Source organism: Malaclemys terrapin, chromosome 12 (assembly GCF_027887155.1).
Source record: "Malaclemys terrapin pileata isolate rMalTer1 chromosome 12, rMalTer1.hap1, whole genome shotgun sequence".
Lineage (NCBI taxonomy): Eukaryota > Metazoa > Chordata > Testudines > Emydidae > Malaclemys > Malaclemys terrapin.
In genome coordinates, this window is record NC_071516.1 from 46,159,980 (window position 1) to 46,181,878 (window position 21,899).

The 21,899-nt window shown below is 60.5% G+C and overlaps 1 protein-coding gene and 1 long non-coding RNA gene across 2 annotated transcripts; both read left to right on the forward strand.

Moving 5' to 3' along the window:
• Positions 1 to 1,605: 1,605 nt before the first annotated feature.
• Positions 1,606 to 9,635, forward strand: LOC128845853 (alpha-1B-glycoprotein-like). The gene is made up of 7 exons (XM_054044903.1): positions 1,606 to 1,688; positions 3,246 to 3,311; positions 4,124 to 4,444; positions 5,044 to 5,340; positions 8,173 to 8,502; positions 8,829 to 8,930; positions 9,564 to 9,635. Exons 1-7 carry the CDS (start codon positions 1,658 to 1,660, stop codon positions 9,584 to 9,586), a joined length of 1,170 nt encoding a protein of 389 aa, XP_053900878.1. The 5' UTR covers positions 1,606 to 1,657; the 3' UTR covers positions 9,587 to 9,635.
• Positions 9,636 to 11,349: 1,714 nt separating this feature from the next.
• LOC128846375 (uncharacterized) lies at positions 11,350 to 12,953 on the forward strand. Its single transcript, XR_008446779.1, has 3 exons — positions 11,350 to 11,379; positions 12,124 to 12,161; positions 12,854 to 12,953. It is a non-coding gene; the product is annotated as an uncharacterized LOC128846375 (long non-coding RNA).
• The last annotated feature ends 8,946 nt before the right edge of the window (positions 12,954 to 21,899 follow it).

Here is a 21,899-nt window from a genome sequence, read left to right on the forward strand (position 1 = left end):
TCTGCTCCAGTAACAGTCACGTCCCCTTGGCCCAGCCTCAGCGTGTTCCCCAGCCGCCCCACCCCACAGCTATCTCCATCTTAGCCCCAGGCGGGCCATCACGTGTGGTGTTATGTGTGGCTGTCCACCAGCCACCCCACCCCAGAACTGGTTGCATTTCCGGGATATACGATGCAACAGGATCCTCCCCCTCCCCTGACCACCCCCAAAGCCCTCTCTGCTCACACTGGATGAGGGGAAAGCAGTGGACATGTTATTCCCTGACTTTAGCAAAGCTTTTGATACAGTCTCCCACAGTATTCTTGCCGGCAAGTTAAAGAAGTATGGGCTGGATGAATGGACTGTAAGGTGGATAGAAAGCTGGCTAGATCATCGGGCTCAACGGGTAGTGATCAATGGCTCTATGTCTAGTCGGCAGCTGGTTTCAAGCGGAGTGCCCCAAGGGTCGGTCCTGGGGCCGGTTTTGTTCAATATTTTCATTAATGATCTGGAGGATGGTGTGGACTGCACCCTCAGCAAGTTTACAGATGACAGTGTCCAGGTGTAGGGTGTACAGTCACACTAAACTGGGAGGAGTGGGAGATACACTGGAGGGTAGGGATCGGATACAGAGAGACCTAGACAAATTAGAAGATTGGGCCAAAAGAAATCTGATGAGGTTCAACAAGGACAAGTGCAGAGTCCAGCACTTAGGACAGAAGAATCCCATGCACTGTTACACACTAGGGACTGAATGGCTAGGAAACAGTTCTGCAGAAAAGGACCTAGGGGTTACAGTGGATGAGAAGCTGGATATGAGTCACCAGTGTGCTCTTGTTGCCAAGAAGGCTAACGGCATTTTGGGCTGTATAAGTAGGGGCATTGCCAGCAGATCGAGGGACGTGATCATTCCCCTCTATTCGACATTGGTGAGGTCTCATCTGGAGTACTGTGTCCAGATTTGGGTCCCACACTACAAGAAGGATGTGGAAAAATTGATTCGGGGGCTGGAGCACATGACTTATGAGGAGAGGTGGAGGGAACTGGGATTATTTAGTCTGCAGAAGAGAAAAATGAGGGGGGATTTGATAGCTGCTTTCAACTACCTGAAAGGGGGTTTCAAAGAGGATGGATCTAGACTGTTCTCAGGGATAGCAGATGACAGAAAAAGGAGTAACGGTCTCAAGTTGCAGTGGGGGAGGTTTAGGTTGGAAAAAACTTCCCCTAGGAGGGTGGTGAAGCACTGGAATGGGTTACCTAGGGAGGTGGTGGAATCTCCTTCCTTAGAGGCTTTTAAGGTCAGGCTTGACGAAGCCCTGGCTGGGCTGATTTAGTTGGGGATTGGTCCTGCTTTGAGCAGGGGGTTGGACTAGATACCTCCTGAGGTCCCTTCCAACCCTGATATTCTATGATTCTATGAAGCTGTCAGTATGGGCAGTGCAGAGGGGCTGGTAGCTGCAAGGCATGCTGGGAGGCCCGAGGCTGGGCCATGGTCAGCCTGGCTTTGAGCCCACAGCGCTTGATGCCTCGGTGCTGGGGCGGGGTGGTGGTTGTGTCCCTCAGACAGCACTTCCTGTTGCTGCACTGAGAGTGGCCCCTGTGCCCCGGCTGCTGTCAGCAGAGAGGCAGGGCCGGGCACCGGGGATGCAGCTCCCAGCTTTGTCCAGTTCAACCCAGTATGGAGCTAACTGACCTTCTCCCTGTGCTGGGTGAGTGACACCCCCAAACCGCCTTCAGCTCCTGCCTCGGTTCCCCTTCCCCTCTGCCCTCCTCCTTCTGCCCCTGCCTCCTGCCCCTTCCCCTCTGCCCTCCTCCTTCAGCCCCTACCTCGTTCCCCCTTCCCCTCTGCCCTCCTCCTTCTGCCCCTGCCTCCTGCCCCTTCCCCTCTGTCCCCCTCCTTCTGTCCCTGACTCCTGCCCCTTCCCCTCTGTCCCCCTCCTTCAGCCCCTGCCTCATTCCCCCTTCCCCTCTGCCCCTGTCCTTCAGCCCCTGCCTCATTCCCCCTTCCCCTCTGCCCCCCTCCTTCTGCCCCTGCCTTGGTCCCCTCTTCCCCTCTGTCCCCCTCCTTCAGCCCCTGCCTCATTCCCCCTTCCCCTCTGCCCCCTCCTTCAGCCCCTGCCTCAGTCCCCCCTTCCCCTCTGTCCTCCTCCTTCTGCCCCTGCCTCGTTCATTCTCTGCTCTTTGTCTCACTCTACAATTTGCTTTTTGTCCTTTTCCTCTGTCGCCCACTTTCATTCTCTCTCCATCTCTTGCTCCCATTCACACTCCTCGCCCCTCCTCCCATCCCGGCCCGTTCACTCTTGTCTCCCTCTTCCTTCCGCTCAGTTTCCATCCCCCAAACCAGGACACACATTGGGTGAGGGCTGTAAAATGACTCCGTTTCCTGCAGGTCTTTGCGCCTTGAGTGTGGCTGATAAGACGCTGTGGCTTGGCTGGACCATACTGTGTCTAAAAAACAATAAATAAACCCCACCTGACCTCCGCACTCCTCCTCTTTCCCGTCTCATTCCCTCTGTGTCTGTTCTTTCTCTCTGCGTCACCCTCTGCCCCCCTCCTTCAGCCCCTGGCTCATTTCCCCCTTCGGCCCCAGTATCATGCAGGGAGCTGCAGCACGGAGCCTAAGCATGTTGCTTGATGGGGAATTTCCTAGAGCAACAGGCGCCGTCAGGCCAGGCTCTGCCCAGACCCCGGCCGTGATCAGGGCCCTGTTGTGGCAGGTGCTGCACAGACAGAGATCGGGGCCACCCTTGTGAATACAGAGAGTGAAACTGACAAGAATTGTGATAGTTTCACCCAGCAGCTGCCAGGGTCTGGGGGCCCTGCCGTGTGCCAGGCTCTGCCGCCAGGGATCCCGGGCTCCAGGGCTGGCCGGCTCCCCGGCAGGCAGTGGGAAGGCCTGGCCTGGCAGGGCTGCCCCGGATCTGCAGACTTGGAGCCCAGGATCCCCTGCAGCCTGCCAAGAGCCCGGCCTGCGACCCACTGACAGGCTGTCGAACCTGAGACGTTCCCAGGCCCCGCTCTGGTTGGATCAGAGCCCAAGTGTCCTGATGTCCAGCCCCGGCCTGAGCCAGGGACCCTCCTCCGTGTCCAGCCCCGGCCCCATCCACCGACTCTTTTTCTTTCCTTCTTTCCCCTTGCTAACCCTAACATACCAGGAAGGTCTGTAAATCCAGTATCCAGAGTCATTTGCTCCACACCCCTCGCTCCTGCCCCCCATCACCCGTCCCACCCCAGAGCTCTCACCCCCCTTGTCTCCTCTCTTACAGCCTGGCTGCAGATCCTCCCCCGGCTGGTGTCGTCCGAGGGGACCGAGGGATCCGGTTCATCCCCTGGTCTGTGCACAGGGGCTGTGGCTGTCGTTGTTGGAAGGGGGGACTGGCTGGCTCGGGGGGGGTGGAGAATGGGGCATGGGGCCTTTCCCCTCTAGGGGGCACCGTCTCCCATCTGGTCTCACCATGGGGGGGAGTGGCTGGCTGAGGGGTGGGGGATGGGCTGTTTCCATCTCTTGTCCTCTCCCCGAACTTCCTGTGTCTCCTGACCACAGCCCCTGAGTCGTTTGCTCCCAGGCTGGGGCGGGGGGGCTGGAGACTGGGGCTCTCCTGGCAGAGCCAGGTCTGGGCCGAGCAGACTCTCTCCTGGGGCTCCTGGGAACAGTACGCATTTCCCAGCCTCGCCACACGGGGGCCCCCTGAGTCCGCCCCTCTGCAGCCAAGAATGGGGTGGGGGGAGCTCGGTGTGGGGCGGGGGGCGGCAGGCAGTTGTGGCCCTGTGTCTCCAGAGGTGCCAGTCTTCCCTGGGTCCCTGTGGAGACGGGGGAGATGCAGACCATACCGCTTGTCTGGGGATCACCAGAGCTGATTGAGAGAGAGGGGAAATGGGGGGGTGAAGAGAGGAGTGGGGTCCCAACAGGGTTGGGGTGCAGGAGTAGGGTGTTGGGTGGGGTCCCAGGGAAGGTAGGGGCCAGGATGAGATTTTTCGGTGGGGTCCCAGTATGGGTTAGGGTGCAGGGAAGGGAAGTCTGTGTTGCAGGCACTCAGAATTTGGGGCTCTGACCCCCCCACCCAGGGCTGACTGACCCCCCCCATTGCGCCCCAGCTGTTATCCTCCTCTTTCGCCACCCTGCTGACAGTTGTTCCTTTCCCAGCTTCCCAGCTGCCCACCCTGATCCCGGCTCCCCCGGCCCCCGGCCTGTCTCTGAGCCCCCCGAGTCCAGTGAGGGGGCAGCAGGTCCACCTGACGTGCTCTGCTCCGAGGGGCTCCGGGGCCGTGGAATTCATTTTGTATGAGCAGAGGAGTGGGCGCTGGGAGAGGCTGGAGTCCCAAAGAAGTGGGATCTGGAGGATCAGCCCAGAGAACAGTGAACTCAGCCGGACTTTCACCTGCTCCTATCGGGTCCAGAGCAGCTCCCCAAGACAGCCCCACTCCCAGTCTCTGCAGAGTGATGCAGTGACCTTGGTCCTGACAGGTAATGGGAACCGGGGTCGAGATCTCGGCTTTCGCCTTGCCGCAAAAGGAGGGATTAGAAGCCAGGACTCCTGGGTTCTCTCCCCAGCTCTGGGAGGGGAGTCAGGTCTGATGGTTGTGGCAGGGGCTGGGAGCCAGGATTCCTGGGTTCTGTCCCCAGCTCTGGGAGGGGAGTGGGGTCTGATGGTTGGGGCGGGGGCTGGGAGCCAGGACTCCTGGGTTCTGTCCCCAGCTCTGGGAGGGGAGTGGGGTCTAAGGTGGGCTGGAGCATGAAAAGGGGTTAGAAGACAGGACTCCTGGGTTCTATTCCTGACCATTCCACTGAATTAGCAGTTGTGCTCTGTGCCTCAGTTTCCCCTTTTGTGAAACGGGGATGTAACTGCCTTGACCCACCTCCCATAGGGATCCTGAGGCTTGAATTACATCCCTGCCCCTTGAGCTCCTGGGTGGCGCTTTCCCCTGGCTTCTCAGGGAGAGAGACAAGGGGGAGGGAAGTATCCGGCAGTGGGAGAAAAGGAACCAGAAGTGGGTGGGTTGGGTGTTCACGGGATCAGCTGGAGCTGGGCCCCGGTCACTGATTCCTCTCCCCGTTTGCTCCAGAGCCCCTGCCGGCCCCTGCGCTCTCTCTGAGCCCTCAGCACCCTGTGTATGTGCGGGGAGAGCGGGTGACCCTGGAGTGTTGGGCTCCCAGGGGCCAGGAGGTGGCTGGATACAGGTTCTACAAGAGACACCGAGGCCAGGCCCCCGAGGAGCTGCCTGCTGGGGCCATGGGGCCCTTGGAGATGCTCACAGTGGAGATGGGAGATCCCAGTGAATACAGCTGTGCCTATTGGATCCTGCGAGCCAGCCGGGAGATCCCTTCCAGGGAGAGCCCCCCCGTGCCCATCGCTGTGATCGGTGAGTCTCACTAGCCTGGCCGGGGGGGCACCGGGTAATTCTCCCCCAGCAGCCACCGGGACATACTGGGGCCAGACGCCCCCACCTGCTCGGCTTCGCTCTCTGGGCCCCAGGCAAGGGGAGAAGTAGGGGGGCGCTGGGAGCCACAACTCCTGGGCTCTATCCCTGGCTCTAGGAGGGGAGTGGTGTCTAATGATTAGAGCTGAGGGACCTGGGATCCAGGACCCCTGAGGTCTATCCCCTGTTCTGGGAGAGGAGTGGGGGCTAGTGGGTTAAGCCAGGGGATGTGACATTTTAGCTGAGCTGGAGATACAAACTCACCGGCCCCACTAATTTCTAGCACAGGGGTCAGCAACCTTTGGGAAGTGGTGTGCCAAGTCTTCAGTCATTTAAGGTTTCGCATGCCAGTAAAACGTTTCGCATGCCAGTAAAAGGTTTTGTGTGCCAGACCCGCAGCGCGGGTGGCAGACGGAACCCCAGAGCGGCAGCGCTCAGCCAGAGTCCCGTCCGCAGGCCCCGCTCAGCCCGCTGCCAGCCAGGGTCCCGGCCACTGGCCCCGCTCAGCCCCTCAGGCCTATCCCACTGCCAGTCTGGGGTTCCATCCACCGGCCCCTGCCAGCCACGGTCCCATCTGCTGGCCCCACTCAGCCCACTGCCGGCCTGGATTCCGTCCATCCAGGCCGGCAGTGGGCTGAGCGGGGCCAGAGGCGGGGACCCTGGCTGGCAAGGGGCCGGCAGCTGGAACCCCAGACCAGCAGCGGGCTGAGTGGCTCATCCCACTGCTGGTCTGAGGTCCTGCCGCCGACCCCGCTCAGCCCGCTGCTGGCCCGGGTTCCGTCCATCCAGGCCACAGTGCCCTGTGTACGTCCCAGGGGAGCAGGTGACCCTCAGGTGCTCAGCTCCGTGGGGCAAGGGAGTGGCCAGGTACAGATTCTACAGGTAGCCAGGGGGGCTGATCGCTGACAGGGTCCCTGAGCCCGGCTGGAGCTCAGGACTGAGACGGGGACGGCCGGGCTGTACGTCTGTATGTACTGGACACTGAGCACCGGGCGAGAGGTGCCATCCAGAGAGAGCCAGCCTGTCTCCGTGTCCATGACAGGTGAGCTCAGTCTGGTCTCTGACACCCCTCCCCCTCCGCCCCTGCACCCCATCCCCCTGTGCCCTTGCACCCCGTCCCCCTGCACCACATACCCTTGCGCCCCTGCACTCCATCCTCCTGCGACCCTGCACCCCATCCCCCTGCACCCCATCCCTCTGTGCCCCGGCACCCTGTCCACCTCCACCTCACCTGCCTGCGCCCCTGCATCCCATCCCTCTGCGCACTGCGCCCCTGTGCCCCTGAACCCCATCCTCCTGCACTCCTGCATCCCAGCCCCCTGCGCCCCATCCTCATCCCCCCGTGCCCCTGCACCATGTCCCCGCATCCTGTACCCCCATCTCCCACACCCTAACTCCTGTCTCCCCTGCACCCCAACTCCCATCGCCTCTGCCCCCCATCCCCCTTCCCCTGCATCCCAACTCCTGTCGCCCCGTACCCTGTTGCCCTGCACCATCTCCCCTGGCTCCCCTGCACCCCGTTCCCTTCTGACCCATACCCCATATGTCTGCACCCCATCACCCCTGTACCCCATCCTCCTCTGCCCCCACACCCCAACTCCAGTCACTTCTGCACCCCCGCACCCTGTCCCCCTGTCTCCCATCACCCTGTACCCCTGCATCCTGTCACTCTGCGCCATGTCCCCCGTGCCCTGTCCCCCTATCTCCCATACCCCAATGCCTGTTGCCCCTAAACCCCATCCCCCTTTCCCCCCACACCCCAACTCTTGTCACCCCTGCACTCCATCACCCTTGGACCCTGTTGCCCTGCATCCAGTGCATCCTTGCACCCTATCCCCTGGCTCCCCTGCACCCCATGACCCTGAGACCCATACCTCAGCAACCCTGCACCCTGTCCCCTGTTGCTCCTGCACCCTGTCCCCTTGTCCCCCGCACACCATCACTCCTGCACCCCATCCCCCCATGCCCCTACACCCCAACTCCAGTCACCCCTGCACTCAATCCCCCTGCATCCCTGCACCTGTTGCCCTGTGCCCCCTGCATCCCTGCACCCCGTCCCTAGTTCCCCTGCACCCGATCCCCCTGTAACCCCTGCACACTGAACCCCAAAGAGGCTGGGGTGAACAGTCCCCCAGCTGAGCTCCACAGAGCCAGGTCTGAGGGGGAAGGTGACCCCATTGGGCTCCCAGGGGCTGGCCAAGCTTAGCTGGAAGCCTGACTCCGGTTCTGGGCACCCGAGTTGGGAGATGCCAGATCCCAGCTGGAGCAGGGACACAGAAGAGCTAGTGGGGCACCCAGGGGCACGGAGAGCGAGTCCCACCAGAGGGAACTGGGGGAGCTGGGCTGGTTCACCCCAATTGCCGGCTGAGTAGGCAAGAGAACAAAGGGGATGAGCACCACTGGGTGCTGAGAGATGGGGAACTGCTTCCAGAGCCGCCGGGGCCCCAGCTCCCCCTGAACATCACCCCCAGCGACAGCAGGACCTACCGGTGTGGGTACAGCACAGAGCTCCACGGGCACCACCTCCGCTCACCCCCCAGCGAGCCGGTGCCAATGAACATCACAAGTACAGACACCCACAGCCCCCATTCTACATTATAGACAGCCCTCCCCCACCCCCTGCTGCCTTAGTGCACATTATACAGTACAGCCATCCCTTCCCCACCCTTGATCCTCTGCTGACCCCTAGTGCCCATTATACAGTATAGCCGCCCCTTTTCCACACTCAGCACTGTGGTTTCTCTCTTGACCTCTCACCTGTCCTGCTCCCCTCAGATCCCCCTCCCCAGCCAGCACTGAGTGTGGATCCCCCGTCTGGAGTGGTGAGCGAAGGGCTCCCCCTGCTCATCACCTGCATGGCCCCTGGGGACACCAGCGAGAGGAGGTTTCACTTCTACAAGGACGGAGCTGAGATCGTCCCTGGGGACACAGGGTCTGAGATCAGCACCACAGAGCCCAGCACCAGCTCTATGACAGTCTCTGTGCTCAGCGTCCTGCGAGCAGGTCCCAGCAACACCGGGCAATTCAGCTGTGGGTACGAGGTGAACATGAGCGGCAGGTGGATCCCATCCCCCAGGAGCCAGGCTGTGAACATCACCGTGACAGGTGAGGCCTGTAATCACACCCCGCAATAAGCCCAGCACCCCAACACCTGCTACCCCGGGGGGAGACACTGGAGCCAAGACACAGCACATGTTGGGGGGGGCGAGAACAACACATGGCCCCAAGGGTGCAGTACCTGAGCCTGACAGCAGGTGGCAGCATTTCACCATGGGCGGTACCAAGAGCATCTGGCAGGCAAAAAATCCCTCCTTAAAGGGGAGGGCCCAGATTGTGCCCTGCCCTGGATGGGGTCTGGAGCAGATAGTGGGTCCCCGGATGCTGCCCCCTCCCTTGTTCCCGGCTGTTAACTCATCCCCTCCTTTTACCAGCCTGGTCTCTGCCCGTCCCCCTGGTGGCTGGGTGCGGTGGGGCTGCCACGGCTCTGGCTCTGCTGCTGCTGCTCATCCCCCTCTGCAGGAAGAAGACGGCAGGTGCGTGAGGCGTAGGATGGGGATGGGACCCAGGCGTCCGGGATGGCAGCATGGGGCATTCACCACTAGGGGGCACTGCAGAGCTCAGTGCCTGTGGGGAATGGGACCCAGGCATCAGGAACAGCAGTGTTCACACCTAGGGGTCGCCTTCAGCGCTCTCAGCCCCCACAAGGGTGACATGGGATAGCAAGAGCCAGTTGCAAAGAACTGTGGGTATCTGGCTAGAGCAGGACTGCCATGCAAGGGATCATGGGTAGTTGGGTACCACAGGACTCTTGTGCAAAGGACTGTGGGTAACTTGGCACAGCAGACTCCTGATACAAAGGATTGTGTGTGATTTGGCTTTGGGGGGAAGGGACTACAAATATGGGGCTGAGACCCAGCCAACTTCGGGTGGGGGGCAGGACAGAGGATGGGACCCAGGCATCCAAGAAGCAGCACAGTCACCTCACCCCTGGGGGAGCCGTTCATGTCCCAGACCCAGGGGCAGAGAAACTGGGAGGGGGAAAGGGACCCAGGCATCCGGGATGGCAGAGTGCTCCCCCTTAGGGGGCACCGCAGCTGGGGAGAGACTGGGACAAGAGACTCTGTGGAATCTCGCTTTAATTCAATCTCTTTCCCTTCCTTCCCCAGCTAGCCGCCGGCTCTCCATGTAAGTTCCTCTGGGTCCCCAGGCCCCGCCATGGGGCCGGGAGCCATTTGTCCCTGGGAGGGAAAATCTGTTCCAACAGGTCCCTCCATCCCATGGGGATAGAACCCAGGAGTCCTGGCTCCCGACCTGCCCCCCTCCCCCGTACCGGTAGGGCAAAATTCTCTGATTCCCACCAATTCTCTCCTCCTGCACCTCGCAGCCCCCTGGTGGTCACATTGGGAATTGCAGCCACCACCCTCTGGGCTCAGCTAATCTCAGCAGTCCCCCCATGCCAGGCCGAGCCCCATATTCACACCATGCCCCCTGCCAACAATTCCCTTCCAGGTCCTATTGGAAGAGAGGGGAACTGCATCGCTCACGGATAGCGAGACGGTATGTAAGGGGGCGGGGTCTGTTCTCCCTGGCCCCACCCCCCAGGGGACTGGCACTAGGGTCGCCCCCCCAGCCTGGCTCGCTCACACCCTCTAGGGATGACACCAGCACATAGCGGGTCACACAGCCTGGATGGGGGCTGGGCACTGAGCTCAAGTGATAGGGGCTCTGGTCCGTGGATCCAGGTGGCCGGGGGTCAATCTATGGGGGGCGAATGTGGCCCATAGAAAATAAAGGGGGGATTTCTGCAGCTGTCATGCCATGAATGATATGGGGGGACTGGGGCCCATGGGGGGCATTGGATGGCTACATGTGCCCAGGGGCTGATCTCAGTGGGGAACACCAGGGGGAGCAGGGATCGTTTGGAGGGTGGGGGAGACCGGGGTGGATCTCAGCAGAAGCTGGGGGGCAGGGAGACCAGGGTGGGGCAGAAGAGAGGTCAAATAGTACACAGGACAGGAGGGAGGTTGGGGGAATCAGGGGGGAGGGAAAGGAAAAGAGAACGAAAGAGGGAACTGGACTGTGACCAAAGGGACCGAGCAAAGGGAAAGGGGCAAAGACAGGAGAAATTAATGGAGGAAAAGAAATAAATAGAGAGAAAAAGGAAGAGAGGAGGAAAAGGGGGGAGGAGGGAGAATGAAGGAGATGGAGGAGGACAATCGGCTAGGAAAGGAGGAGAGAAGAGAAAGTGGCAGGACGGGAGAAAGATTGGGGGAATCAGGGGCAGGGGTAAGGAAAAGAGAACGAAGGAGGGAATTGGAGTGTGACCATTGGGAATGAGCGAATGGAAAGGGGCAAAGACAGGAGAAATCAATGGAGGAAAGGGAATAAATAGAGAGAAAAAGGAGGAGAGGAGGAAAAGGGGGAGGGAGGAAGGAGAGAGAATGAAGGAGACGAAGGAAGAAAAAGAGGACGATCGGCTAGGAAAGAAGGAGAGAAGAGAAAGTGGTGACCCAGAATCCTTTGCAGTACCGTGGGGAATTGGGGGGTGTATGGGCCGAGGAAAGGGGCTCCCAGCAGCCTCCCACCACTCCACTGAACCTCCGATTCTGCCTTCGCAGGTCGGCCGAGATCTCCGGGATAAATATATGTGAGTAACGACTGCCCCGCCCTTACTGGGGGCAGCCCCCCCACTTCCAGGATACCACCGGTCTCCCGTTTAAGAGGGGGATTTCTGACTGCCATGCCCTGGTTTCAGTGGGATACGATGTTGCATTTCAATTGGTGGGTTTCTCCCCCCACAGGCTCAGCGCACAACATCCTATGTCGCTGTAAAATGGTTCCCTGTTCAAACTCCTCGCACTGAGCACAGCGTCCTGAGACCTTCGCTTTCGGCCGAGGCCCCAAGGTCCACTGCACCCTGCAGGCTCCTGTTTAATGGCTGTTTCCCCTTCTCTTCACAGGTGGTGTCGCAGCAGAGACACAGTAAGTTGCCCCAATTCCAGAGGCCGATACACCCCCACCCCTCAGGGACTGGCTCTATCCATCCCTGGCGGGGCTGTCCATGCCCGCCCACCCCAACAGACTGGCCCATCCCATAAGAACCTCATTGTTTGCGAGGGGCAAGGGGAACAGCCACTCCAGCCCACCATATAATCCGGGCAAATTTCCTAGGTCCCCAACTTCTAATCTATGGTCACGTAATCTGTGATGCAACACTGCCACCTAGTGGCATAGGGCATCTTCTCCCTGAGGCCAAGGTGGTAGGAACTGAGTTGAAAACAACTAGTGTAAAATAAAATAAATCAGTGTGGGGGATAACAATGTTATACCTGCCTCTGGAGATTTCCATTACTTGCATCTGAAGAAGTGAGGTTCTTACCCACGAAAGCTTATGCTCCCAGTACTTCTGTTAGTCTCAAAGGTGCCACAGGACCCTCTGTTGCTTTTTGAAGGAAGGAAGGAAGGAAGGAAGGAAGGAAGGAAGGAAGGAGAAAATGACCGAGTTTGCAAAGAGATGGATGAGAAAGAAAGATGAATGAATGAATTGGAATGGATGATTGCAAAAAACAAAATCTATAGTAACCTTGACCCAACCACCGCGCCCACCTACTCTATCCCCAGTGCCATTCCCCCGATGACCCAACATCTTCCTGCCCTGGGATCAGAACCCCAGCCCTGCTCAGCAGCCCCTGCACCACCACTGATGTTTGGTTCTCTCTCTTTCAGGCCCGTGTATGTCAACATACCCTTCAGGGCTGGCACAGGTGAGTAACACTCCCAGAGGCACATACCCCACTGGTGGGAGACATGGAGTCTGGAACCCTGGGTCAGGGTCCATAGACACCGACTCCAGTGCCTCGAGCACCCACGGGGAAAAATTGGTGGATGCTTAGCACTCACTGGCAGTTCCCAAACCCGCCCCCCTGCACCAGCTCACCTCTGCCTCCGCTCTGCCTCCGCCTCATCCCCTAAGCACACCGCGTGCCCGCTTTCTCCCCCAGCTCCCCCAGCTCCCAGCGCTTGTGCCATGAAACAGCAGTTTCGCACGGCTAGGAGGGAGGCGGGAGGACGGGGAATGTCGCGCGCTCGGGGAAGAGGCAGGGCCAGGGCGGGGATTTGGGGATGGGGTCCAATAGGGGCAGGGAGGGGGCGGAGTTGGGGTGGGCACTTTGCAGAAGGGGTTGAAATGGAGGCGGGGTAGGGGTGGGGATGGGGGGGCATGAACACACACTGGTGCCGGGGAAAGTTGGCTCCTATGGTGGGGTCTTTGGGGCACTTACCCTTTAAGAGGGGAATTTCTGACTGCCACACTCTGGCTTCCTTGTGGGTAACTCTAATCTGAGGTTGCCACCCAGCAGTTAAAGATGGGAACCATGGCACAGAGGAGATATTTGCCCTCTGGGCTCCTCTGGGAGACCAGGCCGCAGGGCAGGGGGATGATTTGTTGTGTGATTAGCTCTGCAGCAATGGAGCCATGATGGGCAGGTCCAGCCGGTGACCCACACCCAGCCGGCGTGGCCCAACAACCCTGGAGAGAAGTCCGTAGTGGGTCGAAATCCTCAGGAAAGGGACAAGAGAGAAGAGGATGCAGATGCCAGGGTAGGACGCAACTCCTCGGTAACATCTGGAGAATGCACCCCCCCCCTCTGAGCCCCACATCCTGCTCCTTGCAACACAGCTCCCCTGTCACTGCATAGGGGTCAGCAGAGACCTATGGACCTGCCCAAAGGGAGAACCTCCCCCCCTTCTGAGCCTCCCATCCTGCTCCCCACAGCACAGTGCCCCCTAGTGCCACACTGAGGCATTGGAGTCAGCACAGACTGCAGGGGGAGAGCTCCTCTACTAAAACCCCCCATCCAACGGCCTGCAGCAGAGAACCCCCTAGTGTCGCACCGAGGCATTGTAATCTGCACTGAGCAGAGAGTGGCCCCTACTGACCCTCCCACCCTGCTCCCTGCAGCACAGCACCACCTAACTGACATGAGGCCCTGTTCTTTCTTTCCTAGGTGAGCAATACCGTCTATTCTACGCTGACTCCCCCTAGCGCCGTGGCCCAACGGAGAGGAGGAAAGTACGTCTCGGAGGATGTGGTGTACAGCGAAATCCCCTACTGATCACAGCCTCTGCCATCACCCCGTCCACATCGCACCCCACGCTGAGAACACCTCACATAATGCCCCATCCCCCCAACCTTCCCTTCCCTGCAAACCCCTCTAATGGCCACAAACTTCTTCCTGCTGTACTTCGAATGTAAGAAAGTGTGGGGCTTGCAGACAGGACTCCTCGGTCCTATCCCAGCTATGGGAGGGGAGTGGGGGCTAGTGGTTAGAGCAGGGGAGGCTGGCAGCCAGGACTCCTGGGTTCTGATCACAGCTCTGGGAGGGAAGTGGGGGCTAGTGGTTAGAGCGGGGGGTGGGGCTGCGAGCCAGGCTCTGCAAAGGGAGTAGGTTAGAACAGGGAGATCAGTAATTCCTAACACTTGGGTTATTTTCAGCATACGGATTAGAGGAGGGGGTTTGGGTTTTAATCTGTCAAAGACAAGTGTTTGCAGAACTATGTGAAATAGTCCAGAGGGGCCCCTACCCCTGCATCTGTTCCAATGCACATTGCGCCCTTTTGTTGTGGGAAACCTTCTCTGACAATGGGACCCCCTGGATATTATTACTCTTGTTCCTTCGCCATGGAGTTCTGGATCTGTGTTTTCAAAAATCCTTTAAACAAAATGTAATCACATTGGTTTTCATTAAGGGGTTAGATAGGGGAGTGGCCTTGAGACACACAGACAGATCTCATCCCCTCCAGTAGAGGGCAGAAGGGAGGGACACACACAGCTGGATGACAGCCTGCGAGCAGGAAATCTATGCAACATCCCAAGCATCGGAAGATCTTCCCATACTGGGATACTTTAATTGAACCACTGAAATGCAGCCAGCTCTGGGGTGAGGACTGACCACTCTTTAACACAGTTAGCGCTACCCCTCCAAAGGGATCTTCACCCGGGGCTGAAATGCAGCCACTTCCGGGATATGGTTTAACAGCAGTTTAGCAGTGTCAGGCAGGGCCGCCCAGAGGATTCAGGGGGCATGGGGTCTTTGGCGGCGGGGGTCCTTCCGCTCCGGGTCTTCGGGGCACTTCGGCGGCGGGTCCCGGAGCGAGTGAAGGACCCGCCACCAAATTGCCGCTGAAGGCCCAGAGCGGAAGAAGCTCCAGGTCTTTGGCAACGGGTCCTTCACTCGATCCGGGTGTGTTTGGTGGCACTGAAGGACCTGCCGCCGAAGACACGCCGAAAGCTCTCGTGGGGGCCCCTGAAAACTCTCGTAGGGGCCCCTGTGAGAGCTGGGGCAAATTGCCCCACTTGCCCCCACCCCGGGCGGCCCTGGCATCAGGACAAATGCTGCAAAAAGGGTTCTCACTCCCAGCACCAAAATGCATCCACTTCTAGGGTGGAACCAGCAGAGCTGCTCGGGAGATGGGGGCATGGAGAAACCTGGGTCCAACTGAGGCTGCAATTTGACGGAGGTAAAACGAGTGGTGAAAACACCAAGTGATTTGTGATGACCATGAACAGTGAACGAAAGAGTATTTCATTTTAAACCAGACAGCACAGCGCCCGGGGTATTGGGGTCACCATTGACTGCAGGGTTAGAACACCCCCTCCTGAACCCCTGCCCTGCTCCCTACAGCACAGCGCCTCCTAGAGCCACACTCAGGGATTGAGGTGAGCACCAACGCCGAAGGGACAGCGCCCCCTACAGGCTCCCCTGCCCTGCTCCCCGCAGTGCTTTAGAGATCTCCCCTCCAAGCACTGACATCACCCATGTGTCTCTCCCATACACGGTGGGATTGGACCACAGCACGGGAGGCTACACCAGTCTGTGTTGCTCCTGGCCTGCATGGGGTCCACAACAGGGTCATAGGCTGAGCAGAGGAGTCTGGACTCACAGAGATCTGATGCATTCCCTAAATCACCAGCTCGAACACTCTCTGTGAGTTTGCTTGATAGCTCGCAACAGAGAACTCATTCGCTTTCCTACAACTGAATCTCGCCTAGTGTGTTGCCTGGAGGAGGCTTAGCCAGTGGCCAAAAGAGGAGGAATCTGGGACACGGAACTGCTGGGTTGGATTCCCCCCCCCCTCCACTGAGTCGTGTGCCTCAGTTTCCCGCTTCTGTTTCACTGGGATTTTCACATTGCAAACTGCGCTGAGATGCTCAGATCAAAGATGTGGCGAGGACATCAAAAGATTAAATCTCACCATCCGTTGCCCTGTTCACACTGCGGAGGCAGTATTTCACTTCAGCTCCTCGAGGCAGGGCTGCAAAGGCGGTGATGGTGCAGCGCGGGCGCGGGGGGGTCTATTAATTATCTCTGTGACTGCAATGGCACCAGCTGTTTCTCTGCGGCTGTGAGGCTTCCTGTGTCGGTTGGCTCCCCTGGGCTGATGCGCCCTGCGGTTTCCTAGGCCAGGGCAGTGGCTGGGTTGCTATTGGCACCCGCCCCAATGCACCGAGCCTGTGCGTCCTGCCCTTCATGTGATTAAGGGGTCGACGCACACCCCACGCTGGGTCCCCTTCCTGCTCAGAGACACGCACACGGTGGTGGCTACTGCATTGGCGTCCCCCCCCCACACACAGCTGCGTAGCCAGCATGGAGTGGCAGGTCTGTGTGATCCTGTACACTGACCATCCCCAGCTCAAGACCTGGCCAGCCAGAGCCGGAAGCTGGCAAAGCAGGGTCCTCTGGACATACCGAGATCTTCCTGCAGATTTCAAATGGGCTGACCGGACATTTGCTCCAAGCCACCTCTCCCTATCGTCTCTTCCCCACCGCTCCGCACCAGCCCCTTCTCCCCAGCCCTCTCACTCCCTTTAGCTGATCCCTTCCTTACTAAACCCACCATCACCCCAAAATAGCCATGCCGTCAGCTGCCATCCCATAGATCTCTTCGCTCGGGGTGTCCTACCCGTTCTCCCACCCCGTGGCCACCTGGGTCTATTTCAGTCCATGGCCAGTCTTTAGGCCCAGCTGAAACAGACATAGTGGGGCAGGCAGAGGTGAAAGAAAGCTTGTACGCCCCGGTAATGCGTACCGGGAAGAGCCGGTTTGCCGTACCAGGGCAGCCCGGCTTCCCCAGGGGGCTATTTAAAAAGTCCGGGGCTCGCGCTGCTTCTACCACCCCGGCCCTTTAAATAGCCGCCGGAGCCCCACCGCCACTACTCCAGGGCTCCGGCGGCTATTGACAGGCCCGGGGCAGTAGAAGCAGGGGAGCCCCAGGCCCTTTAAATAGCCCCCAGAGCCCCGGGCTGCTGCTACTACCCCGGTGGGAGGGGCAGGGGCACTTACCTTACAGGGTGGGCTGGGGCTGGCTCTGACTCCCTCAGCCACGCCCCTTCTGCCCTAGGCCCCGCCCCTTCCGGGGGCCAGAGCTGGCCCCAGAGTACCGGTAAGTCACTGGACTTACTTTCACCACTGAGAAAATCCTTCCCACCTAGGGGAGCTGGAGGAGCTGCCCATGGGCGATTGGTGATCACACCAAGGGGGACTCAATGGGAGGTTCAACCAGGCCAGGCAGCTGCTGTGGGGACTCTGGCAGGGACACCCCCTGTGGAGAGACAGATCCAAAATGCAAAGAGCCAAAGGGCAGATGGGCTGCAAGGGGCAGGGGGACAGGGTGTCGGGGGACATGGGGCAGGGGGACAGGGCACAGATGTGCAGGTGGATGGGCTGCAAGGGGCAGGGGGACAGGGTGTCGGGGGACGTGGGGCAGGGGGACAGGGTACAGACGTGCAGGTGGATGGGCTGCAAGGGGCAGGGGGACAGGGTGTCGGGGGATGTGGGGCAGGGGGACAGGGCACAGATGTGCAGGTGGATGGGGTGCAAGGGGCAGGGGGACAGGGTGTCGGGGGACGTGGGGCAGGGGGACAGGGTACAGACGTGCAGGTGGATGGGGTGCAAGGGGCAGGGGGACAGGGTGTCGGGGGACGTGGGGCAGGGGTACAGGGTACAGAGGTGCAGGTGGATGGGGTGCAAGGGGCAGGGGGACAGGGTGTCGGGGGACGTGGGGCAGGGGGACAGGGTACAGACGTGCAGGTGGATGGGGTGCAAGGGGCAGGGGGACAGGGTACAGACGTGCAGGTGGATGGGGTGCAAGGGGCAGGGGGACAGGGTACAGCCGTGCAGGTGGATGGGGTGCAAGGGGCAGGGGGACAGGGTACAGACATGCAGGTGGATGGGGTGCAAGGGGCAGGGGGACAGGGTACAGAGGTGCAGGTGGATGGGGTGCAAGGGGCAGGGGGACAGGGTGTCGGGGGACGTGGGGCAGGGGGACAGGGTACAGACATGCAGGTGGATGGGGTGCAAGGGGCAGGGGGACAGGGTACAGACGTGCAGGTGGATGGGCTGCAAGGGGCAGGGGGACAGGGTACAGACATGCAGGTGGATGGGGTGCAAGGGACAGGGGGACAGGGTACAGACGTGCAGGTGGATGGGCTGCAAGGGGCAGGGGGACAGGGCACAGACGTGCAGGTGGATGGGCTGCAAGGGGCAGGGGGACAGGGGACAGACGTGCAGGTGGATGGGGTGCAAGGGGCAGGGGGACAGGGTGTCGGGGGATGTGGGGCAGGGGGACAGGGTGTCGGGGGACATGGGGCAGGGGGACAGGGCACAGATGTGCAGGTGGATGGGGTGCAAGGGGCAGGGGGACAGGGTGTCGGGGGACGTGGGGCAGGGGTACAGGGTACAGAGGTGCAGGTGGATAGGGTGCAAGGGGCAGGGGGACAGGGTGTCGGGGGACGTGGGGCAGGGGGACAGGGCACAGGGGTGCAGGCAGAGGGGGTGTGGCAGTGCAGGGGAAGGGGTGTCAGAGACCAGACCGAGCTCACCTGTCAGGAACACAGAGACAGGCCGGCTCTCCCCGGATGGCACCACTTGCCCGGCACGCAGTGTCTGGTATGCAGACATACAGCCCGGTCATCCCCATCTCAGCCCTGAGCTCCAGCCGGGCGCCCCCAGTCGGCTCAGGGACCCCGTCAGCAATCAGCCCCCCTTGCTGCCTGTAGAATCTGTACCTGGCCACCCCCTCGCCCCAGGGAGCCGAGCACCTGAGGGTCACCCGCTCCCCTGGGATGTACACGGGGTGTGGGGGAGCCAGAGTGAGCCGGGGGCGGGGGGCAGCTCTGGAGTAGATGGACAGAATGGGGTGCGAGAAAGGGAAAGAGACAGTTCGGATGAGACCCTCCAGCTCATAGTTGGTGAGCCCAGAGATGGGGCCCTTCCCCCCTGTGAATGTCTGCCCCCAACCCCTCCCCCATTCTCTCCCAGCAGCCCAGCTGGGCCCAGAGTGGCCAGCACCAGAGCTGGTATCACAGGGCAGCACCACATTAGATCACCAGTGTGAGCTCCACTCCCCCGCATGGCACTTATACCCCCCACCACCAGCCATGCCAGGCCACACGCAGAGGACCACCAGCCATGGGTCAGGCTGTAGGAACCGGTGGATTCAGACACCAGGGTCAATCTCCACTGGCCAGGCCCCACCTCTGGGAACCACATGATACCAGGGCCTCCTGCTAGTTGGTTCTGTCTCCATCACGGAGCAGCTGGGGCAGGCTGGGGACTGGTGGGATCAGAGGGGGATAGTGCAGGGGTCCCATAGGGCTCCAGGGAGGCTGCAATGTCCTGGCCGGGTTCGCCTGTGGGGTAGGAAGTGGAGATCTCGGAGTTGGCGTTGGGATGGGGCCAGGCCTGCATTCAGACTGAACCAGCCAGGCTCTTTCACTCCCCCCGGTAATACACAGGTACTGGGAGCCCAGAGAGAGTGTAGGGGGAGGCCAGGGGCCTGGAACAGAGGTAGAGGGGGAGACATCTGGGGAGAGGAAAAAAGGGGAAAGGGGCTGGTGAGACCCTAAAAACAGTGATAAAAATCCAGCCACATTTCCCTGCCTGGTGCACTCCCCCAGCCTGCAAAACAGCACATGGCAGGTAACCCACAGAACAGATCATCCCTCACCACCCTGACATGCTGCTACAGCTGGGGGCTGCAGTACCGCCTCCTGCCACTGGGGGGCCCTGGTGGGGCTGGGGGCTGCAGTACCACCTGCTGCCACTGGGGGACCATGGTGGGGCTGGGGCTGCAGTACCGCCTGCTGCCACTGGGGGACCATGGTGGGGCTGGGGGCTGCAGTACCGCCTCCTGTCACTGGGGGTTCGAGAGGAAGCGAGGGGATGGGTGGATTTTGTGGGGTGTCTGTCATCTGTAGCTCTCCCACCATTTATCGAAGGCACCAGCTGGTGCTTGTGGGCATGAGACCCCAGCAGAGACACCCCCACAGTCCCCTTGTCCCACACACTGCAACAACAGGGCCTCACCGGTCCTTGCAATGGAGACAGGCTGGCTCTCGGGGGATTCTCTTCACCTGTTACACAACCCCCCACCCGCAAGCTCCTAACCCCCCTGGGTCCTCACCCACCCTCTCCCCCCCCATTTCACCCTCCCTCTCCATCACCCCAGCTGGTTTCATGACCCCCAGACAAGAGGCGGCGTCTCCATCTCCCCCGTCTCCACAGGGACCCAGGGACAATTGGCACCTCTGACACCCAGGTCCCCAAATGTCCCCCCACCGCCCCCCACCGAGCTCCTATCCCTGGCTGCAGAGGGGCGGACTCAGGAGGGCCCCCGTATGTTGAGGCTGGGAGGCGCGAGCCGGGAGCTGGAGAGACTGACAGGGTCTGTCTGTGCCCAGCAACCCCAGGAGAGAGTCTGCTCAGCCGGGGTCTGGCTCTGCAGGGAGGGCCCCAGGCCCCCGCCCCCACCCTGAGCCTGAGAGCAGCCCACGCAAGGTCTGCGGTCAGAGCAGACAGCTCCAGTGAGAGACAGGAAGTGGGGGAGGGGACAAGAGGAAGCAACTGCCCATCCCCCCCATCCCCAGCCAGCCAGTTCCCCACCCCAGGGGCCCTATGGGAGCCAGCGCCCTCTAGAGGGGAAAGGCCCCGTGCCCATTTCCCACCCCCTGAGCCAGCCAGGCCACCCCCTCTCCAACAACACGCACAGACCCCCGTGCACAGACCAGGGGATGAATCCGACCACACCAGCCGGGGGATGTTCTGCAGCCAGGCTGTAAGAGAGGAGACAAGGGGGGTGAGAGCTCTGGGGTGGGACGGGTGATGGGGGGCAGGATCGAGGGGTGTGGGGCAAAGGATTCAGGATACTGAATTTACAGTCCACCCAGGTATGTTATGGGGAGAAAGAAAGAAAGAAAGAAAGAAAGAAAGAAAGAAAGAAAGAAAGAAAGAAAGAAAGTGATTCAGTGTCTTGGGATGGGGCTGGACAGGGAGGAGGAAGGTCGGTGGATGGTCCAGGGCTGGACACGGAAGAGGGTGGGTGGATGGGGCCGGGACTGGATGTCAAGACACCGGAGCTCTGGTCCCACAAGAGCTGGGCCTGGGAATGTCTCCGTTCGACAGCCTGTCAGTGGGTCGCAGGCCGGGCTCCTGGCAGGCTGAAGGGGATCCTGGGCTTCCAGGCCCGCAGATTGGGGCAGCCCTGCCAGGCCAGGCCTTGGAGGGGTGCAGAGGGTGATGCAGAGAGAAAGAACAGACACAGAGAGAACGAGACAGGACAGAGGAGGCGTGCGGAGGTCACGTGGGATTTATTTATTGTTTCACAGACACAATCCGGTCCAGCCAAGCCACAGGGTCTTATCAGTCACGCTCAAGGTGCGAAGACCTGCAGGAAACGAAGTCATTTTACAGCCCTCACCGACCTGTGGGCTGGTTTCAGGGACAGAAACAGAGCGGAAGGAAGAGGGAGACAAGAGTGAATGGACCGGCGTGGGGGGAGGAGTGAGGCGTGTGAGTGGAAGCAAGAGATAGAGAGAGAGATTGGAAGTGGGTGACAGAGGAAAAAAGACAGAAACAAATTGTAGAGTGAGACAAAGAGCAGAGAGTGAATAAGGCAGGGGCCGAAGAAGGAGGGCAGAGAGGAAGGGGGAACCGAGGCAGGGACTGAAGGAGAAGGCAGGGGCTGAAGGAGAAGGGGAGAATGAGGCAGGGGCCAAGGAGGAGGCAGAGGGGAAGGGGGGACTGAGGCAGGGGCTGAAGGACAGGGGCAGAGGGGAAGGGGGAACCGAGGCAGGGGCCGAAGGAGGGGGGCAGAGGGGAAGGGGGAACCAAGGCAGGGGCCAAAGGAGGGGGGCAGAGAGGAAGGGGGAACCGAGGCAGGGGCCGAAGGAGGGGGGCAGAGGGAAAGGGGGATGAAGGCAGGGGCCGAAGGAGGGGGGCAGAGGGGAAGGGGGATGAAGACAGGGGCCGAAGGAGGGGGGGCAGAGGGGAAGGGGGAACCAAGGCAGGGGCCGAAGGAGGGGGCAGAGGGAAAGGGGGAATGAGGCAGGGGCTGAAGGACGGGGGCTGTTCCCCTGTTGCCCCACCCCAGAGTTGGATGCATCTCAGCCCCAGGCGGGACATCACGTGCAGTGCTATGTGTGGCTGTCCCCCAACTGCCCCAGT

Bases quoted from the DNA above. Each gene is read 5' to 3' on its own strand.
- LOC128845853 (XM_054044903.1), top strand. From the start codon at position 1,658: ATGGAGCTAACTGACCTTCTCCCTGTGCTGG. The intron at 3,312-4,123 runs GTCTGTGCACAG...TTCCTTTCCCAG, and splicing joins GGGATCCGGTTCATCCCCTG to CTTCCCAGCTGCCCACCCTG. The intron at 8,503-8,828 runs GTGAGGCCTGTA...TCCTTTTACCAG, and splicing joins TGTGAACATCACCGTGACAG to CCTGGTCTCTGCCCGTCCCC.